This window comes from Mustela nivalis (genome assembly GCF_964662115.1).
Source record: "Mustela nivalis genome assembly, chromosome: 11".
Taxonomy (NCBI): domain Eukaryota; kingdom Metazoa; phylum Chordata; class Mammalia; order Carnivora; family Mustelidae; genus Mustela; species Mustela nivalis.
In genome coordinates, this window is record NC_139030.1 from 47,362,662 (window position 1) to 47,388,088 (window position 25,427).

The 25,427-nt window shown below is 37.4% G+C and overlaps 1 protein-coding gene across 3 annotated transcripts in view; it reads left to right on the plus strand.

Moving 5' to 3' along the window:
- SLC25A12 (solute carrier family 25 member 12) overlaps nucleotides 1–25,427 on the plus strand; it is a 204,407-nt gene that overhangs the window by 153,559 nt on the left and 25,421 nt on the right. For all 3 annotated transcript variants that reach the window (XM_082689158.1, XM_082689156.1, XM_082689157.1), the window contains 7 exons: nucleotides 1,347–1,485; nucleotides 2,137–2,230; nucleotides 3,838–3,922; nucleotides 12,722–12,803; nucleotides 14,269–14,427; nucleotides 17,537–17,589; nucleotides 17,837–17,917. In XM_082689158.1, the coding sequence (XP_082545284.1) occupies nucleotides 1,347–1,485; nucleotides 2,137–2,230; nucleotides 3,838–3,922; nucleotides 12,722–12,803; nucleotides 14,269–14,427; nucleotides 17,537–17,589; nucleotides 17,837–17,917 (693 nt within the window). The remainder of the gene's footprint in view (nucleotides 1–1,346; nucleotides 1,486–2,136; nucleotides 2,231–3,837; nucleotides 3,923–12,721; nucleotides 12,804–14,268; nucleotides 14,428–17,536; nucleotides 17,590–17,836; nucleotides 17,918–25,427) is intronic.

Sequence of the window (25,427 nt, forward strand, 5' to 3'; positions counted from 1 at the left end):
ACTTCTGTTCTTTTTCTTCAGTGAATTTGAACATGGAGCATGTCACCTTGTCCTACACATTTCACCTCCTTGACACCCATCTCCCACTCCCTGAACCCTCACCTCATACCCCAGCCAAAAAATGAGAGAAGGAAGGAAAGAAAGGGAGAGAGGGAGGAAAGTGGTGGTTGTGGTGGGGGAGGGCTATCCTAGGGAAGGACTCACTCAGTGCCTTGGAGTGAGGGGACCCATTTAATCTTTTCCAATTGGATCACATAGACCTATTATAGCTTCAGCTTACCAAATGGCATTTCAATTCCTAAAGGAATGTAATAAATAATTTGAGTTCTGCTTTTGGGTCACTGGCATCCAAATTCAGGCTAACACACATATCATCTATATTTGGGTTAAGGCATGTGTGTGAGGGATGGGTGCCTATCATTACCTACACTGTTCTCAGTAGACCTTTATGATTAAGGTCACACTGGTATTTCCATAAGTATTTCTTTGAGTTTTTAATAGAGAATGTTTTTAATCATATGGGTTCCTCTGACTCCTGACTTAGAAATTAGGCTTTATAAACTATGAAAAATATTCTCTTTGAGTTTATGTCCAACTGGTAGGCAGAGGGAGAGCTTACCTCCTCATCCTGGAGAAGTAATGAAGGCCACATTGCCCCCCACTGCACCTCAGGCACGAGCCTCTTCTGCACCATTCCACTGAAGATCTAATTTCTGGTGAATAAGTCATCCCTAGATTTTCTCTACATTTTTTGGAGTTTATGGTAGTTGTACCTTTCATGATGTAGAGCCCAGCACAGACTGTTAAATAATCTTAATTATAAGTCGCCTTTAAAAAAAAAAAAAAAGAAAAAAGAAAAGATTAGGAGGGCTGCTGATACAGTGAAATAGTCTTAAGATGTAAAGTTAGCACTGGTTTTTATGTATCTGTATAGGAATAAAAGCAATTTTTAAAAAATACTCCTTATGTTGTACATTGATGTTTGAATTATGCTGGACTAGCAAGAGTTCCATAGTTGAAGATCTTGAAAATCTTGTTTAAATAACCATTGTTTTTGATCTGTGATAATTGTATTTGTTGTTTCTGACCTTATAGGTAGATGAACCGTGAAGTCCAACTTCCAGATGTTGCTTTCTTCCTTAAAACCTAAATTACATAGACCTCCCTGAGGGTGTGAAACGCACTGAGTGTTTCAGTATGATACTTTCTTTGTATTTATGGACTGGTTGTTAATCACTTTAATAATGAAGAGTCCTTTGGATCTTCTTTGGGAGAACTGTAGTGTCCTTAAACGTGTTTTTTTGTTTTCATTTGTTTTTTACACTTTTTGTGTTGTCATTTCTTAGGCAGCTGGAGGAAGTATCTCACATCAGGTCAGCTTCTCCTACTTCAATGCATTTAACTCCTTACTGAACAACATGGAGCTTGTTCGTAAGATTTACAGCACTCTAGCCGGCACAAGGAAAGATGTTGAAGTCACAAAAGGTAAGACTTTAAAAATATGTATTGATCTGTGTCTGCATTTTCACTTTTCTTTATCTAGCGCGTGAGGTTGGTCTAAGTTTACCCCTCTGAAGCCAGATCTAGAAAGTATGTGGCTATGTGTATATGCTTCAGTTGGGCCCTAGTGATTTCCAAAAACCCAGGTGGAATTAATGGGATGCTGGGGTCAGGAATGGAAAAGTGCTTTGACAGTTTTGAAAAGAACCTTGGCCCAATCTGTCAAACTGGTCAGTGGCAGTGCGGCGGCAGCTTGTTTTTTCTAGGAAAGAGTTGCCCCAGAAAGATGGGCAAGCCTGTTCTTTTTGCGATATTTTAGTAGGGTGTTTAGGTGATTGGAGAATAGCCAATTCTTTTATCTTATAGTCCTGGAGACCAAAGCAAAGAAACAAGATAACAGAGAGGATTCTAAAGAGATCACTTCATCTTTGAAGTTAATTTGTCTGGTTTTGCTGTACATGATGTTAATATCTTTTGCCAGCTTTCAGAATTTCATAGTTGAACTTAGGTATTTAAATTCAGTTTTATATTTTTAAAATAATACTAAGATGCCTTCAACTTTCAGATCATAATTGGTTAAAGTAAAATCATATTAAGAATCTTTTCAGATTTTAAAATATTTTCTTTTTCTTCTAGAGGAATTTGCACAGAGTGCCATACGCTATGGACAGGTCACTCCACTAGAAATTGATATCCTCTACCAACTTGCAGACTTATATAATGCTACAGGGTAACTATTTCAATAATTCTTTGTGATATTTATTATAGGACAATTTCTTTAACACGTAAAGCAAGGGTATGCTTTCAGTTCATTTTAACAGTAGTTAATGCAGTCCACAAATTCAAAGAAAGATAGGCAATATGAGAAACAGGAGGAGGGAGAGACAGGAAGATAGATCTTTAGGTTGGGGAGATGTACAGAGAGAAGGGGAGAAAGGAAAGGGAAAAGGAAAAGAGGATAGGGGAAGGGAGGGAAGAGATGGAGAGAGGTAAAAGAAAAGAGCAGGGTTAGCTTAAGGGGCTTGAGAGAGGGAAGTGGGGGAGGGAAGAAAAATAAAGTAGAGGGGAGTAAGAAGTGAGAGAGGGATGGGAAAAATGATTTCATCTGGACTCATTTACATGAAAGAGATTTCTGAAAATTTGCCCAAGTTTATCAAATAAACTGAAGTACATGTTTAGGAGTCTTGTAATGTTATTGGTTTATTATAAATGTTCATTTTGCTGAATTGTATATATCATTTTTTGTTAGAGGGTATCATTTTTGTTAAATAGGCCTGTGACATTATCACCATGCTTATCATCCCAGACGAGCTCAGATGTTTTATGCTTCCATTTTATAGACTAAAAAACAACAACAACAACAAAAAACCTAAAAAACAAAACAAAACAAAGCACATGGAGAGTTTTTAATTTGCAAAGTTCTTTTGCAAATAAAAGAAAAAACTTTAACTCTGGCAGGATTTGTGGGGTGGGGGAGTTCTGCTCTATTAAGTAATAAGATTTTTTTTTAGACGCCTTTAGTAGTTATTTAAGTGTAGGAATATCTGAAAAATGAGTTTTAATGGTAGCGCTGAGGACTAATAGAAGCTGAGTATACCTGGGCGATTTATTGCCTTCTTGCTACATAATGAATTGTTAGGCTGGACATGATACAGAATGGACCACTCCATCTCTGGTGATTAATATGAAACGTCAGGCTGTATCTCATCCATCTAGAATTCATATTTTGAGCAAAGGTACTGAGCCTCCTTCATGATAAAACAGTTTCAAAAAAGTGCTTTTCAAAACAATCTGAAGTGACCTAACCTCGTTCATGGAGCATACTTATTTTTAAGTAAGTTTTTGGAAAACAGTAATTTATGGTTCAAAACTTGGAGCTCAAAAGAGGGTGCCATAAAAAATCTGTCTTCTACCTTTGTGCCTTTCTTTAAGGGCCACCAGTATTTATCAGTTTTGCGTATATCCTTTTCAAGATACTTTGTACCTGTGCATTAAATATGTATGCCAAAGGAATATGTTAAGTTATGTATGAACTGTCAATGTCTATACTTTGCTTCTGGTAATATTAGTTCTTTTCTTTTATTATGTATCATTGGAGTCTTATTAAATGTGTGTACTCTACATTATTTTTCTGGGGTCTTTTGCTTTTTGTTGTGGGAACCTGGGCCTGGAGATTTTTTTCTCTACTAAAAAATGATCTGGGTAAATAGAGAAATACTACTTTTAAAGTGTAGTTTTTCCTCCACTCCTTTGTTTTTGTTTCTGAAGAAATATGATCTTGGTATGAGGAGTTTGTTGGTGTCTGACAATTTTCCTTTTCCATATTTTTGCCTGAAGGCGCTTGACTTTGGCAGATATTGAGAGAATAGCCCCGTTGGCTGAGGGGGCCTTACCTTACAACCTGGCAGAACTTCAGAGACAGGTAGGAGGCATCTCATAAATAGAATTGCCCCCCCCCCCCGAATTCTGAAATCATGTACACAATGGCCTAGAGCCTGTGAATGCTATGAAAATTAAAAACTACTTTCTAGAAAAAGATCTGACTTAGCTCAAAGGTTACCTTTGTAGAACTTTTACAGCCACCTTCATGAAGTATTTTTATGGGGAACTAAATTTATGTGTTTTTTTTTTTCTTTTAGCTTTTAAGGTAAGGAAAATAAGAGTGCAGACATACATGGGCTGGACTTCCTTCTTCCTAGAACTACTAGTCTTTTCCTTTCATTTGTATAGTGACATTTAGCTATTGTTAAGTTCACTTTGAAACATTAGACTGATATTTATAGGGCTTTTAAAATATAAAACATTCTTCTAATGAAGTAAATCTTTCACTGAGATTGTGGTTTATCGACTACAGTAATGCAGGAAAACTATGTAATTAATGAACCAGAAAGAAAACCTTAACTATGTAAGCATTTTTTCTTAAAGGATGATTTAAAACAATAGCTCTGAGTCCCATAAAGTTAATACAGTCCCATTTCTGATTTCAAAAATACTATCTTAGGGGCACCTGAGTAGCTCAGTCGGTTAAGCGTCTGCCTTCAGCTCAGGTCATGATCCCAGGGTCCGGGATCGAGCCCTGCATTGGGCTTGATGGAGAGCCTGCTTCTCCCTCTCCCTGCCTCTTTGCCTACTAGGGCTCTCTAGCTCTCTATCAAATGAATAAATAAAATCTTAAAAAAAAAATCTATCTTAGTGGAAAAATAAACCCCATGATACTACATGGAAGAGTAGACCAGAACAGTAGTTTTATTTTTTTAGGTCTTGTTTTAAACTGAAACCCTTAACTTCTGTAGTGTTCAGAGGCAGTCTCAGTTGTAGTGATGGTCACATGGCTTTGTGTTAGGGGTGAGGGTTAGGAGGGCAACTCCTTGTCCTTCTGCTATCTCCCTGCTTTAATAGATGAAGCCTTTGTCCCACGTGATTCCTTAGGAGACTGTGGTGCTCTAGGAGACATTGAAAGTGTGTGAGGAGATGGGGAAGAAGACTGGAAACAGAGAGAGAGAAAAAACTAAATGGGCATGCCACAGAAAGAGCCCAAGTTTGCTTTTTCTTTAATGCTGTTACACAGGTGAATAGCCACGTGTGCTAGTGAAAGATCGGGCATGAACGTTGGGATCACTTTGGGAAATTTGGTAGGAAATTTTTCTTCTACTTGAGGTCCATGGAATGAGGATTCTCCCTCTGAAGCTGATTAGAATTTCTACTTCTCCTTTACATAATAAACAAGAACTTTTTAGTTAGATACATAGATTAAAAACGGAAAATATTGCTTTTTATGTTAATACTTTCTTTGCTTGGAATGGAATAAAGTTTCCTGAAGATTAAAGTATACCTGTAACCAGGGGCGCCTGGGTGGCTCAGTGGGTTAAGCCGCTGCCTTCGGCTCAGGTCATGATCTCAGGGTCCTGGAATCGAGCCCCGCGTCGGGCTCTCTGCTCAGCAGGGAGCCTGCTTCCCTCTCTCTCTCTCTCTCTCTGCCTGCTTCTCTGCCTACTTGTGATCTCTGTCTGTCAAATAAATAAATAAATAAATAAAAATTTTTTAAAAAAAGTATACCTGTAACCCATTACAGGTAGCGAAGAAGTTTAGCTTCTTTAATAGCAAAAAATTTTTATCTGTTGCCATCAAAGTTTATTTCCACCAAATGTTCTCAGATCCTTTAAAAAATAGGTGGATTCATTCCAGTGCATTGATTTATAAAATTTAATGAATTTATTAAATAATTGAGACATTGTAATATTTAAAGAGCTTAGTGAATTGAACTTTGCATTTTTGTAGCATTCATTTATAAAAATTTGGTCTTGATGTTTAAAAAATTGCATTTCAAAGGAAGGTATTTTTCAGTGTTAATAGGTCTATTAATATAGCTTACAAAATAACTGATTATATTTCCTGCGCCATACTTTTTATCTCTGTGACATATATATTTTATAACTGGAAGTTTGTACTTCTTAATCCCCTTTATCTAATTTGCCCATCCCCCACCCACTTTCCCTCTGGCAACCATTATTTACAACAGCTAAGATATGGAAGTAACCCAAGTGAGCATCAGTAGATGAATAGATAAGAAAGATGTGTTATGTATGCACACACACACACACACACACACACACACACACGGGAATATAATTCAGTCGTAAAAAAGAATGAGATCTTGCCATTTGTGACACCGTGTTAGACCTAGAGGGTATTATGCTAAGTGAACGAAGTCAGAGAAAGACAAATAGCATTTCATTTCACTTAAAGGTGGTATCTAAAAAACAAAACAAAAGACTCACAAACCCTTAAATCTTATTTTATAAGGGCGAGAATATTGAATTCAAATCCAGGTGTGACTTCTACGCAAGGAATTGTGTTTTATTTTCCCTGGACTTATTTCCATTCCAATCATACATTTCAGGAGGTATTAAAATCTAGCTTTTTTCTTCCCCCTGTGTAATCTTCCGCTTTTCTTTCCTTTTCTTTTCTCCATTAATAGTGTGCTATTTTGAAGGGGTGGTTCTGGGGCGCCTGGGTGGCTCAGTGGATTAAGTCTCTGCCTTCGGCTCAGGTCATGGTCTCAGGATCCTGGGATTGAGACCCACATAGGGCTCTCTGCTCAGCAGGAGCCTGTTTCCCCTTCTCTCTCTCTGCCTGCTTCTCTGCCTATTTGTGATTTCTGTCTGTCAAATAAATAAATAAAATCTTTAAAAAAATTAAATTAAATTGAAGGGGTGGTTCTTTTTATTGGGTTGGCCTCCAGCTTGAAGCTGTGTTTTGGTTAGGTAGTTTGACTTGTTTACTGGCATGATCTTGCCTTATCTAATTCTCATTTATAGAATGAGATACATTTAACAACAAAAGCATAAGAACTTTCTACTATCAAATGAGGTCTTAAGTCATTTCCTATCATACACATATACTTAGGGAGCAGGTTAAAAATTAGTTAAGATTCTCAACTCTTATTTTGCTTTGAAAAACACTTAATTAATCTTATTAAATATCACTTTCATGATCATAATCAGAACCTTAAGGGAAAGAGTGTCTTTTCCTTTGGCCCATTTGCTCACGGTAGGCGATCTTGTTCTTAGTGCTGAGTATTTTCTTTCAGCCTAAATGCTAAAAATTCAGTACACAGTCATTATTTCTACAGTAGCATTTCTACTTATGAATATTCATGAAGTGAAATCTATAGCATTAATTAAATTAATTTACATACCTGAATACAAGTGAAGCATAAGTTACAGTGCTAGCTAAGATTAAAAAAACCTTCTTACTGACCATATATTGTACTTAAAAAAAAAAAAAAGTGATGTTTAATAAGGGTGGAGGCCAAACACCATTCAGGCATTTGTATATTTATAGAGATGTTTTTAGCTAAGAATTAAAGAACACTATAATTCTTTAGTTTTCATACAGTTTTGTAGGGCTTATAAACATTCTTTAAAGGAAGACAGGTTAAAGAAGATGTGTGTGGACACCTGGGTGGCTCAGTTGGTTAAGTGACTGCTTTTGGCTCAGGTCATGATCCTTGAGTCCTGGGATTGAGTCCCACATCCGGCTCCCTGCTCGGCAGAGAGTCTGCTTCTCCCACTGACCTCTCTCCTCTCATGCTCCCTTTCATTCTCTCTCTCTCTCATATAAATAAATAAAACCTTAAAGAAAAAGAAAAAAGAAAATGTGTGTAGTTGAACATAGGAGAGCCTTTTCATATGAATAATAATTAGTGGTTACTGGATTCTTTTTTTTTTTTTTTAAAGATTTTATTTATTTATTTGACAGAGAGAAATCACAAGTAGACGGAGAGGCAGGCGAGAGAGAGAGAGAGAGAGGAGGAAGCAGGCTCCCTGCTGAGCAGAGAGCCCGATGCGGGACTCAATCCCAGGACCCTGAGATCATGACCTGAGCCGAAGGCAGCGGCTTAACCCACTGAGCCACCCAGGCACCCCAATGGTTACTGGATTCTTATTTGGGATCAGAGCCCTTTTATTCTGTGAGTTTTAGTTCAACATATTCTTTTGAAAGGAAACATAATTAAAAATAATAATCTAGGGGTGCCTGGGTGGCTCAGTGGGTTAAAGCCTCTGCCTTAGGGAGCCTGCTTCCTCCTCTCTCTCTGCCTGCTTCTCTGCTACTGTCTCTTTCTCTGTCACATAAATAAGTAAAATCTTTAAAAAATAATAATAATCGGGCGCCTGGGTGGCTCAGTGGGTTAAGCCGCTGCCTTTGGCTCAGGTCATGATCTCAGGGTCCTGGGATCGAGTCCTGCATCGGGCTCTCTGCTCAGCAGGGAGCCTGCTTCCTCCTCTCTCTCTCTGCCTGTGTCTCTGCCTACTTGTTTTCTCTCTCTGTCAAATAAATAGATAAAATCTTAAAAAAAAATAATAATCTATGAGAATGGAGCTTATTTTCACACAGTTTTGTGATTGAGAAACTCCATTTTGGAAAAAAGTTTTATGTGCATGTTTTTAGAAGTTAAAAATATATTTCTGTCCAAAAACAGACTCTGAACTAAAGAGAACACACTGATGGTTACCAGAGGGGAGGTGAGTTGGGGGTGAGGGGATAGGTGACACAGGTGATGGGGATTAAGGATGACACTTGTGATGAGCACTGGGTGTTCTATGGCAGTGTTGAATCACTATATTGTACACCTGAAACTAATATTACACTGTATATTAACGAACTGGAATCTAAATAAAAACTTTTAAAAACCCTACATTTGCTGTGTTTAAAAGGTAGCATAACAGCCACACTGATTTTAAAATCTAAGCTAAAATGCCATTTCTAGAATTTCTTCAAAACATATGACATTAAAAACATCATCTTTGTGGGCGCCTGGGTGGCTCAGTGGGTTAAGCCACTGCCTTTGGCTCAGGTCATGATCTCAGGGTCCTGGGATCGAGTCCCGCATCAGGCTCTCTGCTCCACAGGGAGCCTGCTTCCTCCTCTCTCTCTCTGCCTGCCTCTCTGCCTACTTGTGATCTCTCTCTGTCAAATAAAAAAATAAAATCTTTAAAAAAAACAAATGTTTAAAAAAAAAAATCATCTTTGCTGTGAAGATACTCATTGTGTTTTCAACTATGTTATCTTTGAAATAGAGTAATCAGAATTAACTGGTTAGCTTCACTTTGTTCAGTCCATGTTTTAAAAACTGAGGCATATTTAGTCAATATAATACATAGAAGTGATCCCCAAAATATTTTTTGGTTAATAAATGAAAATTTAAAACAATTTTTTTAAAGATTTTATTTATTTATTTGACAAAGATCACAAGTAGGCAGAGAGTTAGGCAGAGAGAGAAGGGGAAGCAGGCTCCCTGCTGAGAAAGAGAGCCCGATGTGGGGCTCGATCCCAGGACCCTGGGATCATGAGCTGAAGGCAGAGGCTATAACCCACTGAGCCACCCAGGCACCCCTGAAAATTAAATTTTTTAAAAAACATTTTATTCCATCTCATTCTTTATAATTTCTACTTTTGTGTATGTTTAAAATGCACACTATCGGGGCACCTGGGTGGCTCAGTGGGTTAAGCCGCTGCCTTCGGCTCAGGTCATGATCTCGAGTTCCCGAGATCGAGTCCCACGTCGGGCTCTCTGCTCAGCAGGGAGCCTGCTTCCTCCTCTCTCTCTCTCTGCCTGCCTCTCAGCCTACTTGTGATCTCTCTCTCTCAAATAAATAAATAAAATCTTTAAAAAAAATAAAATAAAATGCACACTATCTGTATTTGGTTTTTGTTTTTTCTATAAAGATTTTATTTATTTGACAGAGAGAGACACAGTGAGAGAGGGAACACAGGCAGGGGGAGTAGGAGAGGGAGAAGCAGGCTTCCTGCTAAGTAGGGAGCCTGCTGTGGGGGCTGGATCTGAGGACCCTAGGATGGTGACCTGAGCTGAAGGCAGACATTTAATGACTAAGCCACCCAGTTGCCCCTAAAATACATACTATATGTAATTTAATAAAGTATGTTACTTTTTAATTCTTATAGATATTATTAGTACAATGTAACTATGTATGATTTATAAATGAAATCATGTATTGGGGCTAGATGCTTAAAATCTTCCTGGCAGGAGTGTTCAATTCCAAAGAGTTGTTAAGTCTGTTGACTTGAAGAATGATGAAGAGTCACATCATTCTTGGGTGGACAGGAAACTGAGCCATTGCTCTGCTTGTTCCCCATCTGAGGAGACCTGTAGCAAGTCTTTAGTCTTGTCCATACAATGGACATTTTACCTTTGTATGAACAGAGGACTGACTGAAAAATTAGTCCAGTGTGGTCTCACTGTGGATTGAAATTGCTAAAAGCCTCTTCCTGGTGGTCTCATAAAGGAGTTTATTTATAGAAGATTGAAAAACATTGGGCCCCCGAGGGCTGCATTAGGACCCAGGTCTTGAGTACTTGGTAGAATGCTCTCACCCTTTGGGAGATAGTACATCTCTACAAAGTCTAAAATTAGTGTTATTATTATAGTGATAAGAAGAACAAAAAGTAATTAACTTTTCGGATGGCCCATTTTTCACTATTCTATGAGTGAATCAAAATTAGTCTTATACTCATTGTAGTAGGATATTGTTAAAATATCCTACTTTTTCTCTTATTAGATTCCAGATAAAAATATCAGCTTCCAATTATTAATTGCTCACTTTTGTTAACAGCATGTAAATTAAACATAATGGATGCTGGGTAGTTGCTTGGGCTACTTATAGGAAAAAATGTATTTCCTACAAGATTGTGGTGATGTACTACTCTGTAATTTTCCACCTTTTTTTATGATGGTTTCTTCCACATACTAAATTCAGTTTTGTACATCATAGATTTATACTTTTACCTAATTGGATTATAATAAATTTAGTATAGTGTAATAGTTGAGATTTGTAAAATATGTGCTGATATTATTTGAAATAATGGTGTTCTACTAATTTTTTTTTTGGCAAAGGGTTTCATTTTGCTTTTCATCAAATATTATTTATTTATTTTCCTTTTTACTATAGAATCTATTGAACTACAATACTGGCAAGCATAATGAGCTTTTTAAAAGATCTCTGCTTACAGAGATCACAATCAAACATTAAATATTTAGGTATCAGATGTTTTGGTTAAAACCTGAAAGCACACTTATTGTGGTACAGAATTTACAAAAGAAGAAGTAGATAAACCCTTTATAGGCTGCTTCTCAAGTTATTTGTAAATATCTGGGTTTGCCATATTTAGCTTGGTTAATTGAGCTTTGAAGAGATTGTACAGATGAAAGCAAAGCAGAGTGGACTAGCTTTTTTCCCCCTTTTAGATTTTAGGCATGGATTCCCTCTCCATTAAATTATTCTAATGGGCATATCTAAGCTTTTTATTATGCTGGTTTTAAAAAGCTTATTCCAAGTTAATATGTTTCAACTTTCCTTTATGTTAAACCAAATATTTTATTCTTTCATCTCAAACTGTTTATAGAGAGTAACTGCTCTCTTCATGAAGAAAATATTAAAGAACAAGACTGGCCGACAAGTATAGGCCAATTCTTTTGGATACTATATGCTGGGGGCTACCTATGAAATAACATTCTGAGTCACAGTAGGGCTTTTTTCCTTTGCATTATCATTGTAGATTCTATGGTGGAACTATAGATGTGGCTAGGTTAGTGGTTTTCTACCTAACTGCCTAGCCGAATGATTTGAAACTTTTAAAAAAGAGATAAGCTCTAAGCCTCAGGAATTTATTTTTTTAAAGCCCCTCAGCTGTTTTCTTTGCATAGGTATAGCTGGACAATGCAGAGGCCTAGGAGAGGGAATGCTTGGTAACATAGGTCAGAAATCTTGTAGTTATGTAGTGATAACCTCAGTGGTGAGCTGCAAAGCTAGAAATAAGGGGTCCAAGGCTCTGAACACTTGAAATAGTAGTTATTAAAGGTTTTCGCTTTAGCCTCAAAGAGAAGTACTTGACTTTGCCTTACAAATAGAATTCTAACAATCCTAGTTATGTGATGTTGCTAGCCCTAGTAAATGAGAGGCAGCAAAACCAAATTAGGAAGCTGTTGGTAAAAGAAGTAATGTCTGTGAGGCCTGGGAAGACAGCACATGCCACTGCATTAGAACTTGATGCAGTAATTGATGGGCCTAGGAATATGACAGCTTTCAGTCATTAGAGAAGGTAGATTATGATCAATATTCTCTGATCGAGGAACCAAGGTAGTGTTGTTTTTTTAAAGATTTTATTTATTTTAGAGAGAGCGTGAGTGAGCGAGTGGAGTGAGGAGCGGCAGAGGGAGAGGGAGAGAGAGAGAATCTCAAGCAGACTCCCTGCTGAGCCCGGAGCCCAACATGGGGCTTGATCTTGTGATCCTGAGATCATGACCTGGGCTGAAACCAAGACTCAGATGCTTAACTGACTGAGCCACCCAGGTGTCCCTCAAGGTAGTTTTTGCACATTTCAGAAATATTTTAAATTTTAGGTTGGTTAAAGTAAAGAAGAGGGGAAGGGATTTTATACCCAAAATGTTAGTTTACCTGAAAGCGTCACTTCTCTGGAATGATGGTGTATTCCCCAATAGTAGCAAAGAAATCAGGTATTAATAGGCTTGTTAAAAAAAGGGTGGGGGAGTAACGGTATCTGTTTGTCTGGATGCAGTTTTAAAATGCTAATTGTGGTATCCATTTTAAAATCTTAAAATAGCTGAATTGTAGCTTTTTAAAAAAAATTGCCTCATACTTTTCCAAAAAAAATTTTTTTTTTACATGTTTTCCTCCCACAGCAATCTCATGGTTTAGGCAGGCCTGTCTGGCTCCAGATTGCCGAGTCTGCTTATAGATTCACTCTGGGCTCAGTTGCTGGAGGTGAGTGACTTGGCTGTGTGCTGTTCCCGGCTTGTGTTCATGTAATATTATCTCACTAGACTGAAACTGATCAGCAGAGCTGCAGTTCATCGTTCCTGCGGGACATGACCGCAGAGCTTTCCGAAGTGTTCTTGATTTCTACCTGGGATCAGAGGGCCTGCTGCAGCACAGCTGTGGACCCTCAGGCTCCAGCCTGTCTTCAGGACAAAAGCTCCGTAGTAAAGTGAAAGTTTGGGCGTGTGCTGCACTCACCTTAATTATCCTGCGGAGAACCAGGATGAAGAAATGGAAATGAGACTGTGTTGGGGGTAAGGGCAGGTAGGAAATTAAGATTTGGGGTAGAAATCCCAGGACCTTATGAAATACAACCACCTCCTAAAGTGATTCACTTTGGCTTTTCTACTTGCATTTTTTTTTTCCTTTCCCTTTTTACTGCTTGAAGAATATCTGGACTTGTACATACTATTTCCTAAAAGGAACCTCCCCTCCTAGCTCCTGGGCAGAATTTGAGGGACTTTTTTGGCTTAAATCTCTCCACAGAAAGTGTGAACTTGCTTTGTTGAGAAGAACCTAGAAAGTGTGATTAAAATGTTTATGATTTTTTAAAACAAGCCTGAACTGATGGAACTATTATTTTTTTTCTTTTCAGTTTCAGTTTTAGAAGTTGCAGAACATGTTTTGGTTTTCACCAGTTGAAAAATACAACATTCTAAGTCATTTTATACATTTTTCAATCTGAAAAATTCTAAAGCCTGACATTCATTTTTTAAAGACCAAACTCTGGGGCATCTGGGTGGCTCAGGTGGTTAATTAACCGTCTGCTTCTGCTCAGGCCATGATCCCAGCGTCCTGGGATCCAGCCCTGTCTCAGGCTCCTTGCTTAGTGGGGAGCCTGCTTCTCTCTCTCCCTCTGCTGTTCCCCCTGCTTGTGCGCTCTCTCTGTCAAATAAATGAATAAAGTCTTTAAGACCAAATTCTGTACAAAGGGATAAGATCATGTTGAGGTTGGTTCTGATATTATGCTTGTAACTAAGATTAATTTACCAAAATGCTTTAGTAAACTAAGTTTTAAAATTACAGCTACTTGTGTGAACATATATGATTATTGTAAGGGGTAAATGGTATGTATTTAGGCACTGAATGGAAAATATAAAGAAATATGTTACATATAGTAGCTTCATATTGTTAGAAAAAATCAAGTCTGGATTATTTACTGTTGGCGATGACTTGAAAATCCATTGCAGTTGTTCTCGGAAGCAGCTGTATTTATGGATCCCGGTCGCTAGCCTGTCATCCTTCAGCGGTGCACGGTGTATGGGAGAAGGAAAAAACACACCGTCCCCTTTTTTTGTGAGCATAGATCCTGCATTTTGTTTTCGAGTCCTTTGAGATGAGATTTGTTGTGCTTGAAGATCTTCCATTTAACTATGCTCTCTTTTAAGCCTAACTCCTGTTTTATTTGTAGCCGTGGGAGCCACCGCAGTGTACCCTATAGATCTGGTGAAAACCCGCATGCAAAACCAGCGTGGCACTGGCTCTGTGGTTGGAGAGCTGATGTACAAAAACAGCTTTGACTGTTTTAAGAAAGTCTTGCGCTACGAGGGCTTCTTTGGACTCTACCGGGGTAAGTAAACAGAGCTCAGCTGCTGAAGTTCGTGATTTTGTCTCCCCAGCAGATTTTACCTCCGTCATTCTGAAAATCAATGTATTGCCTGTCCAGTCAGACTAGAGCTGTTTCTCTCTTTTTATTTTCTTGTTGCTGGCTTCCCTTTTTACATTCTTGCTGGGAACTAGCAGTATTAGTCTGCAGACAAGGCCTTCACTTCTTTTCCCTGATACTTGTATTTCATGGAATCCAAATCCTGCCTTTGTCCCAACGTGAGTCCATGGTCCCCGTGCTCTCAAAAACTCAGGCTGAGTTGAATAAAGGACAACAGCTAAGAAGTAGAGAGCTGCTTTTCTCAGGGTGAGAGAAGAAAGATGTACCTCTTCTCTGTGAAATGGAAGCCAGGCTGTTACTTGAAGTGAGTTTACCCTCTGTGCACTTGTTTCAGTTGAAAGAGATGTCAGATGTGTTTGTGTCTTCCAAGGAGACCATTCATAAGTCTTTTTTCCAGTGAGTCATCTGAAGTTAAAAAAAAAAAAAAAAAAGAGTAAAAGAAAACCTTTGGCCCCAGGTCTCATTCTCTCTCCTTTCCCCCCCTTAGCTCAGAGGCACTGAGTAAAAGCAGAGAGATTTCCTTTTGCGGGGAATGTTACCACCAAGTCAAGGTTGAGCACAGTGCTGTCAGCATCAGAGGCAACAGCCCCTTGTAGAAACTCCCCACCCCCGTGGGCTTTGTAGGAACTTGTTCTCTTTGGAGAGGGAATGACTTTCATGTTCAGGTTTTCACATAAGAATTTAGGGTTTCCTTTGGGAGGGAGATTAATTTTTTAATCCCTTTGGGCGCCACTTGGAATTCTTTGAAAGTATTCTCCACATGCTCAAGTCCAGAGCGTTTATGGAATTTACTGTACTTGTTTGTTTGTACACATGGTCTCATTAATCCCTAGCTTGCTCTGAGCTCTGCTGACCTGTTGGGCTTAGAACCTTTTCCTTGGGAAGAAAGATTGGACCTGCACAAAGCTTCTGCTCACGGACAAGAGAAAAAAACACCTCTGGTTAGCATTGTTTGCAGATACTCAGGTGAAAAATGTATTCCTGATATGCTCACATTTAAAGGAGAGGGCCATGAGAATGTTCATTTTTGGCAGCATATATATATATATATATATATATATATATAAAATAAGAAAAGAGGGTGGTCAAATCAAAGTCAGCTCAAATACCCGGCTCCTAAGAATGCATGGAGTTACTCAAGCCTGTCTAAATTTTAGCTGTATAACATGTACTTACTCCATGAGAAAGGGTATGTGTTGTCCAGAATGCAGGTCTGTGCATGGGAATGCTTATTTTAAGCTGTATCAAACCCTGCGTATCTAGATTTCTTTCAATGAGGAACTTAAGGAGGGTTGAGTGGTGCTAGGGTTTGGTTTTGTTTTGATTTTTGCTTTGTCATCTCCAATCTTTCTTTGTTGAATAATAACCTTTCTTCCTCCTTGGTATGCTTTTAAAGAGAATGCTCCTATTAGAAGTAACCAGGGTATATACTTCATTCACAGTTTAGCCTTCTCAATGGTTCGATGCTTACAGAAAATTTCGTTTCGGAGAGATGTCATGTTAATTAAATGGTCTGATATGCCAAGTTTGGGGGTGGGGAGAGGTGGAGGGATTGTTCGCTTTATTCAGGATGTGAGCTGATAAAATCAGTTCTTTAAATGAGAGACTCTTGTATTAGAGAGAAGATTGTAGGAGTCCTGTATGCGAACACTATGATTATTGAGATTGTCATATATTGCTTAGAACCGGTCCATTATTCTGTCAGATGACTGACAAAATTGTTGACAGATTAGTTTAAATTTCTTTGCAAGCAATAGTGATAAAATGACATAAATCAGTACTTTATTAAAATTCCATGAGCCTTATTGAGGCAAGTTGTAAAACAAATACACACGCTGACATGGGTGTATGGAAGTTAGATTAAAAGTAATAGGGCCTCATAATCATGAAGGTTAGAAAGTTAAGACTGCCATCTGCTGATTTATTCTTTTAAATCAGCCTGCTACCCATTAAAGGTGTGTGCAGATTTGTGTTTGTCACTGATAATTCAGTTTGACTGACAGTAGCCTGTATGTATGATTACTCGCTGGCTCTCAACTCACAGAAAATCACTCAGCAGTATCCTCAAAGTAGGCTTAAGATCAGCAGTGAGTGTGCAAATACATACATAACTCCCCTATGGCTGGGTGATTTAAAGGGTATAGAATGTTTATTGTTAGCATTTTTTAAAAATGTATGCAAAAAATGTACGCCAGCAATTTGGATAATCTGTGTGCTTTAGAAAGCTGAGCCTTACAGATGTTGAATTGTTTATATATTTTTTTCTTTTCCAGTTTGCAGCCAGCCTTGGTAATTTAACTTTCTAAGAATAATGATTTCCTTTGTTTTAAGAAGATTCTTTTGAAATGTCTTAAGTTTGACATATATTAGTAAATAAGAATGCAGGAGGCATATGTTTTTGCTTATAGAAGACACCCATTAAATGATATTTAAAACTGTGTGGTTTTTTTGCAGTTTTGGCTTCCTTTAAAATATATGTATACGGAATTCTGGTTTTCTCTAAAGAGAAAATTATGGGAGTTGGTATTCTGTAATAACCAAACCACCGTATGCTATTAGCATCATTTGTGCCAAAACCTGGGTCTACTCAACAGCCTGTTTTGCAGATATATGACATTGACTTCTCTAATGAGTTCCTGTATGTTTGTATGTTGTTGGTTGTAAAGGGCGGGAATTTGGTTACATTGTTATTGGCAGTGTTTGGGAGTAGAGAAGATCATGGCGTCCGTTCCTTCTTCAGGTACTTTTTTGAGAGATATTAGATAACTAGGCTTTAAGGGAAGCATGCTTAAGAAAAGGATCTATAGCCTCAAGAAAGCCTAGCATTATGTTTGACATGAATAATTATTACATACATGTACGGAGTTCTTAGGACAATCCATTTTTTCATATTTTAGTGAAAACCCTAGAATGTTCGATAGGTAAATAATAAGGGAGAAGCCATTAACTTGTTGGGTTTACATATTAATGTCTACTACATTCATATTGCTAATGCTTCTCTCTGTTTACCTAGGTCTGATACCACAGCTTATAGGAGTTGCTCCAGAAAAGGCCATTAAACTGACTGTAAGTTTCTTTCTCATTGAATTTATATGTCATTTGTTTAGATGATCATTAAACCAACAATTAAGATGGATGCTGCAGAGACTGGCACACTATCAAGATGTCTGTAAAACTTTCAGCTTCTATGTAGACATTTGATAATTCTTAATTTTATCATGAGATAGGTATTTTGATGATTTGGAAAACCAGTAACACGCCAGTGGAGGAAATGGTTGAGAATTCCAGTTAACTGATGTTGTTTTCTTATTAGGTCAATGATTTTGTCCGGGACAAATTTACCAGAAGAGACGGGTCCATTCCACTTTTAGCAGAAATCCTTGCTGGAGGTTGTGTAAGTATGAATACTGGGCATTTCTCATGGCAAGCATGTTCCTTTAACCTTTTTTGCACATTAGATATAATACCTGAGTGACATTCCTTCTTAACTCAAAGGATTCTAAGATTTTCTCAGTGATCATAAGGAATAGTTTTTAATTTCATTGCATGATCCTGACTGGTTTTGAATGAAGGAAAGAGGAAGTATTTTTTATCGGCTCTGACTCTTAAAAGCTCCAGCATTACCTTCCACACTTTGGAAGTTCTAATTCTGATTTTTAAATATCCCAGGAAATAGAGTAGTGGGTAGTGTTCCCATACATTTATATCGTCTTGAACTTCAAAATAAGTGAGATGATTGATTAATTGGGCTTTTATATCTTAGGTGTAGGACTGAGAAAACCATTGTAGAGTAATTATAATTTTCCTTCTTTAGGGACCAGAGGTTATAGCAAACAACCATAATTATGTTAAGGCTATTACAATTCTGAATGCAGAGATTCAGATTATATTCACTTTGAACTCAAAGGTTTCTATCTTTAAAGGGTGAGCATGACATTGCATTTAGACCAATTCTCAAATTTAAGTTTGTAGCTCAACTGATTTTATTTGTGCTGTTTATTTCAAATTTGTTAATACATGATTTAAGTCTTATTTAGTCCATTTTGTCCCTGAAACTCTTAATAACTTCCAGTTGAACTGGCTGACAGTCTTCGCTAAACCCTCTTCAGTTGCTTGTGGAACTTGAGGTGATGGGGTCAGTGACCCTTGCAACTTTTAATTCTGCGAAGATGCCCTGGGGGGTCAGAGAGTGGGGCTGCTCTGGATTCTTTTTGATGAGATTTGTCAGCCTGGTGCATACCTGGCTCCTCACCTTTGTGCAACCAAAGTTCCTATTGAAAAGGTTAAAAGGCTGGGTGTGTGTGTGTGTGTGTGTGTGTGTGTGTACGTGTACGTATGTTTGTGCATTTGCATGTATGCTTGTACTTTCCAAGTGGGTTCTCAGGAAGCAAACTCACCTCTTTGGCTAACTTTCTTTTTTTATGAAAGACAAATAATAATTACAGAATAAGACCTTTGTTTAAGCAGAACACAAAAAAGTTTCTCCTCTTCCTTTACCCCAATTAGATGCTGTAATTATTTCTCTTCAAATGAGAGAACGTTTGTAAATTTTAAATATTCTTTTTCTCAGTGGTTTTAGTTTTAGTTTGGTTAAGAAGTTTCCAAACTCAGTTTTGCCACTCCTCTTGCATATATTTGCCAGAAGTCTCCTAAGTCGGGCTCTTTCTGTTTTGCGTGGCTAATTTTTTCTGTTTCCCTTTGTAATACCCAGAGGTTTTTGTCCATGAAACTGACCTGTTCCCATGTTCCCATGTCTGACATGTGACCTAAGTGGTTAAACCGTAATCAGATCTTTGGTTCCTTTGTTTTTCCTACTATGTACCCTGTTTCTAGGTTTGAACTTTGGGAATTTCTGTTGAAGTCTAGGGTGCCTTGAGGGTTATGCTGACACTCTAAATCTCTTCTTTAATCATGACTCATTTCTGAGAACTTTGATGGATTGTCTAGTTGGAAATTGACAGCATGAAAAATAGACAGGTTGGGCTCTAGGCAGAATGATGAGGTTGTCTGCAGTTCTTTACCTCAAACATTTTCTGCTTCCATTTTTTTTTTCCTTAATCTCTTGATTCAGGGAGGAAAGAAAATGAGTATTTATTGAATTTGTACTGATGAATTCAATCACACTACAGTGTAAATAATCTTTAAAGCATAATCTGCCACTTCTCCCCATGTCTATGTATTTCAGCAGAGAATAAAGCCTTGAACAGAATGAATGGGTCTCTATTTAAAGAATATCAGGCACTGTGGAATATAGGAGTGCTCTCTTTACTGAATGAAACCTGGTAAGCAGCCACTGGATAGACACTGGGAAGAGTGGCTTCCTGTGAGCCTGATATGAGAACCCTCACCGTCCTGAGTAGTGGTGGTGAAAAGATGCATAGGGACCCTGTGGGTGTTCAGCTAAATGCTGTCTGTAGCACCAGCTGAGAACAATGCTGCTGTTTTCTCAAAAATCACTCAGTTTTACCTTGTGTTAACCTAATGCAGATTAATTCAAAAGAAATGGCTCAGACTGAATAGTCAGTATTGGCTTTATAGGTTTTTCCCCAGCAGAGGGATCATCTAGGACCCCGGCTTTGAGTTCCCTGTATATGGGAGAGAAATTCTGATAGGAAAATGACTGCTGGCCTTTAGGAAAAATGGTGTTCTTTGACCTAGATAATGAATTGACCAAGAAATAAAAATATCCAGACCTTTTATTTTTTTTTTGGTTGGTTGGTTGTTTTATGATCTATTTTTAAGAGTAGGTGATATTTGATAAATATAAAAAGAGTACACACTATAAATCTAGTAGCTCATACTGTATTGAGCATCTTTAAACATATCACTCAACTAAAACATTACTGTCATTGACACTGGCTTTTGTTTCTAATGTAGCTCTAATCTGCTAAGATTGCTAATGAGCAGTAGGGACTTTGCCTATTGGAACTTTTTTTTTTTAATTTGTTTTAGAAAGAAGGAGAGGGAGAGAGAGAGCACAAGTGGGGGGGGGGCAGAGAGAGAGAATTCCAAGCAGACTCTGCACTGAGCAATGGAACCCAATTCGGGGCGTGATCCCACAACCATGAGATCACAACCCGAGCCAAAACCAAGAGTCGGATACCCAACTAACTACACCATCCAGGCACCCCTCCCAAACATTTTATAGGCATTATCTGTCTCATTATTATTCCCAACTAGAGTTGAAGAAAATAAACCCAAGGGAGATCCAGACTTAGTAGGTGATAAAGATTCAAATCACTTTTGTTTAAAATCCATATTTATTCATATTTGGTGCATTTCCATTCATTTGTTCTTCCATTTATTCATTCTCATTTAGCAAGCTGTGAAGCCTGAGAGAGATTTACTTTCTTTTTTCCTGTGAAGGGAACCAGACTAAGGTTACGTTTATATCTCATAGAAAACGGGTAGCTCCTGATCATTCTTACCAGATAAAACTCAATCTTAAGTCTAATCATATTCTACAGTGTTAATTTGAAAGCTGAATTCCTTATTGTGGTTTCCTTCATTACTACATATCACCAAAGAAAATACAGGCTTATGATTATGTCATCATAACAGCTAGCATTCGTAGAACACCCTGCCCTGGACTTGGACTTTACAGGCATCATCTCATTATTCCCAGCTACAGTGGAAGAAATTAAAAGCTCAGTAAAATCCAGCACCTAGTAAATGGAAAAATTGAGATTCAAGCCACTTCTGTCTCCAAATCCGTATTCTTTAGTATTCGGTATATATTTCTCTTCATTTATTTATTCTCTCACTCATTGAATGCCTGCTATGTTTCAGAAATATTTTAAGAACAACAGCTTTACCGAGATATAATTCACATACCCTACAATTCCCCCTTTTTAAAGTGCACTGCTCGGCAGTTTTTAGCATAGCCACAGAGCTGTGTAACTATCACCACAGTTAATTTTAGAACATATTCTAAATTGCGTGATAACACCTGAAAATGAAACCTGGGACCCTTTTGCTGTTGCCCACCAGTCTTTCCTCTTTCCCTTTTACTAATAAACTTTCCATCTCTGTCAATTCGCCAATTCTGGACATTTCATATAAATGGAATGAAAAATGGGTCTTTTGTGTCTGGCTTTTTTCACTCAGCATAATGTTTTCAGGATTTATCCAAGTTGCACTATGTATCAGTACTTCAGACCTTTTTATTGGTGAGGAATAGTCCATTATATAGATACGTCACATTTGGTTTATGCATCAGTTGTTGAGCTTTGGCTTGTTTCCACTTTTTGGTTATTATGAGTAATGCTGCTGTGAACGTTAATGTAAAAAGTTTTATGTGGATGTATGTTTTCACTTCTCTTGGGTATATACCTAGGAGTGGAATTGTTGGGTTGTATAGTAACTCTAATTTGTATTTTGAGGAACTGCCAGACTGTTTTCCAAAGTGGCTGCAACATTTTACATTCCCACTAGCAATGTATAAGGGTTCAGATTTCTCCACATTCTTTTTTTTTTTTTTTAAAGATTTTATTTATTTATTTGACACAGAGAGATCACAAGTAGGCAGAGAGGCAGGCAGAGAAAGAGAGAGGAGGAAGCAGGCTTCCCGCTGAGCAGAGAGCCCGATGCGGGACTTGATCCCAGGACCCTGAGATCATGACCTGAGCCGAAGGCAGCAGCTTAACCCACTGAGCCACCCAGGCACCCTCCACATTCTTGTTATTGATTATAGCTACCGCAGTGGATATGAAGTGTTATCTTGTTGTAATCTAATAATTGACATTTTGAACATCTTTTCAAGAATGTTTTGGCATTTGTATATCTCCTTTGGAGAAATATCTATTCAGAATCTTTGCCTGTTTTTTAATTGGGTTGTCTTTTATTATTAAGTTATAAGAATTCTTTATATATTTAGAGTCCCTTATCAGACATATGATTTCCAATATTTTTCACTTTCTATCCTTTGAAGACTCGGACTTGATTTTAATGAAGTCCAATTTAACCATATTTTTTGCTTGTGCTTTTTGTGATATATATAGGAAATTATTGCCTAATCTAAGATTATGCAGATTAATACCTCTGTTTTCTTCTAAGAGTTTTATAGTTTTAGCTCTTACATTTAGGTCTTTGATCTTTCACACGAATTATTAACCTTAATTTTTTAGGGTCTTTTGCCTTGAGCATAGAGATTACCAAATGGTAGTTTTATTTTTCATTGTCAACATTTTGGTATATTTCCTCCTCCGCTGCCGCCTCCTCCTCCTCCTCCTTCTTTTTAAAGATTTTATTTATTTATTTGGGTGAGAGAACAGGAGAGAGAGCAGAGAGCACAAACAGTGTTGGGGAAAGGGACGAGGGTAAGAGAGAAGCAGACGCCCCATTAAGCAGGGAGCCCAATACAGGGCTCAACCCTAGGATCCCGAGATCATGACCTGAGCCAAAGGCAGACACTTAGCCTACTGAGCCACCCAGGTGCCCCAGAATATTTCCTTCTAATGTCCTCATATGCATGCTCACATACATGTGTCTGTACACACACACACACACACACACACACACTCTTTTTTCAACCAGATGGAAATTTTGTTGACTCTGATTTACCGGAGATGCAAGCTGCTTCCATTTCCTACAGGCAGCAGAGAATCACAGTAGAACATCTCACTTTAGAAATAGAATATAGGTGTCTCCTTAGTGCAGTAGGCAGCACATCAGTCTCATAGAAATAGAATATAACCACTCTGATGGCTGAGTAATATTCCAATGTATGTATGAAAGACATCTTCTTTATACACAACTAATACATGAATCATTGAACACTACACCAAAAACTAATGATTTCCTATATGTTGGGTAATTGAATTTAAAGAAGAAAAAAAAGGAAACCATGAGGTAATAAATGTGCATTATAGTAAGATGCTAAAAAAAAAAAAGAAATAGAATATAACCTTTGGGAATATAGAAGTATATACCTCTAGAAATATAAACAGTGTGCATTTTCAAATTTAAAGTCTTTACTGTGAACATTAACCAACCATTTTTTTTTAATATCTATATCAAAGCCTTCTCAAAAAAGACTTAGTTCAGAATTTATAATATAGAGGTGCTGGCATAAACTTTTTTGTTATTGCAGTATCAATAAAGTGACCTTTAGGTTTAACAGTTGGTTGACCCTTCTTTAGATGGGGTTGGGGCAAGAGTATATTTGTGTATAGAGTTACTCATGAATATATGTTATGGATGCTGTATGTATGGTGTATATATAGCCGTTGGTTTCAAACATTTTTTCCCATTGTTCTCATAGACGAGCCATTCTTATCAGGCCATATGTTTTTATTTTTCTATTAGAAAACCTCTCTTTATATATGTATAAATACATACATATCTGTGTATACATACATATTACATGTCCATATCAGACATAAATATAATTGAGTAATTATGATATCTATTGTGAGCAAGAATAGTACTTTAATGTCACCTTAGAATTTTCAAAGTACTTTGGTAATGCATGTTGTCACTTCTTGTGAAATAGGTGCATGAGCTACAGAAGCTCAGAAAAGTTAACTCTCAACCCCAAATCATATAGATAACATATGCTGGTTTCATGCAAGCACCAGGTATTTTGATTTTCAGATCATGTTCTCTTGGAAAATCAAATCCAAGAGACGACTTCTTCCTGTGTCAAAAAGAAATCTAGATCAACTTTGTAGTGGCTTTTGTTCTTTCTTTAAACTATATTGTTACATATATAGTAAAAATTTATCTTATATCTCTCTCTATATACATATATATGATCATTTACTTAGATACAATTAAGATACCAAGACATGACCAGATCTTAGATGTCAGCTCAGGGACTTTTAACAATTATATACATTCCTAAAATCACCACTCGAGGTAAGGTATAGAACATTTCACCCCAGAAAATTCATTCACGCCTCTTTCCAGTCAATCACTCCTCTGTTCCCCCAGGCCACCACTGTTCTGTTAATAGTTTTGTTTCTTCTTAGATTTCATATAAATGGAATTGTACAAAATGCATCCTTCCATGGCCGGTCTCTTTTGCTTAACATGTTTTCAAGAGTCATCCTGGTTATTTTGTGGGTATCAGTAGTTGGGTTTTTGTTTTTAATTTTACTATTATTCTGTTATATGAATTGACCAAAATTTGCTTATTCATTCTTCTGTTGATGGACATTTGGGTTGTTTACAGTTTGCATCTGTTATAAATAAGGGCAGCTGGGTGGCTCAGTCAGTTGAGCATCCAATTCCTGATTTTGGCTGAGTCCTGATCAAGCCCCACATGGGGCTCCCTGCTCAGTGGAGAGACTACTTCTTCCTCTCTGTTTGCCCCTCCCCCTCCTTGTGTTCTCTTTCTTGCTCTTTCTAAAATAAATAAATAAAAATCTTTAAATAAAGAAAGATACTGTCTGTTGGTTCTTTGAAGTGGATGGATCATCTTGCAGTCTCATTAGCAATATATGAGTATTTGTTACTCTGCATCCTTACCAATGTTTGATGGTCTTAGTCTTTTTTATTTTAGTCATGTAAGTTGGTATAAAAGGGTATCTTACTGTGTTTTTAATTTGCATTTCTCTGATTTTTAAAGGCATTCACCACCTTTTCATGTGTTTATTGGCTATTTGTATATCTTTTTTTGTAAAGTATCTGTTCAAGTTTCCCACCAATTTTTAATTAGGTTATTTATATTTTTTATTATTGACTTATAAGAGTTCTTTATCCATGATGGATGTAGTCCTTTGTCAGATATATGTATTATCAATATTTTTCCCAATCTGTGACTTACCTATTATCTTAATATATCTATGGTTTCTTTACTGAGTTATAATTGTTGTATAACATTGTATTAGTTTGAGAGTTTGAGGTGTACAATATGATTCAGTATTTGTATACACTGGGAAGCGATTACCACATTAAGCATA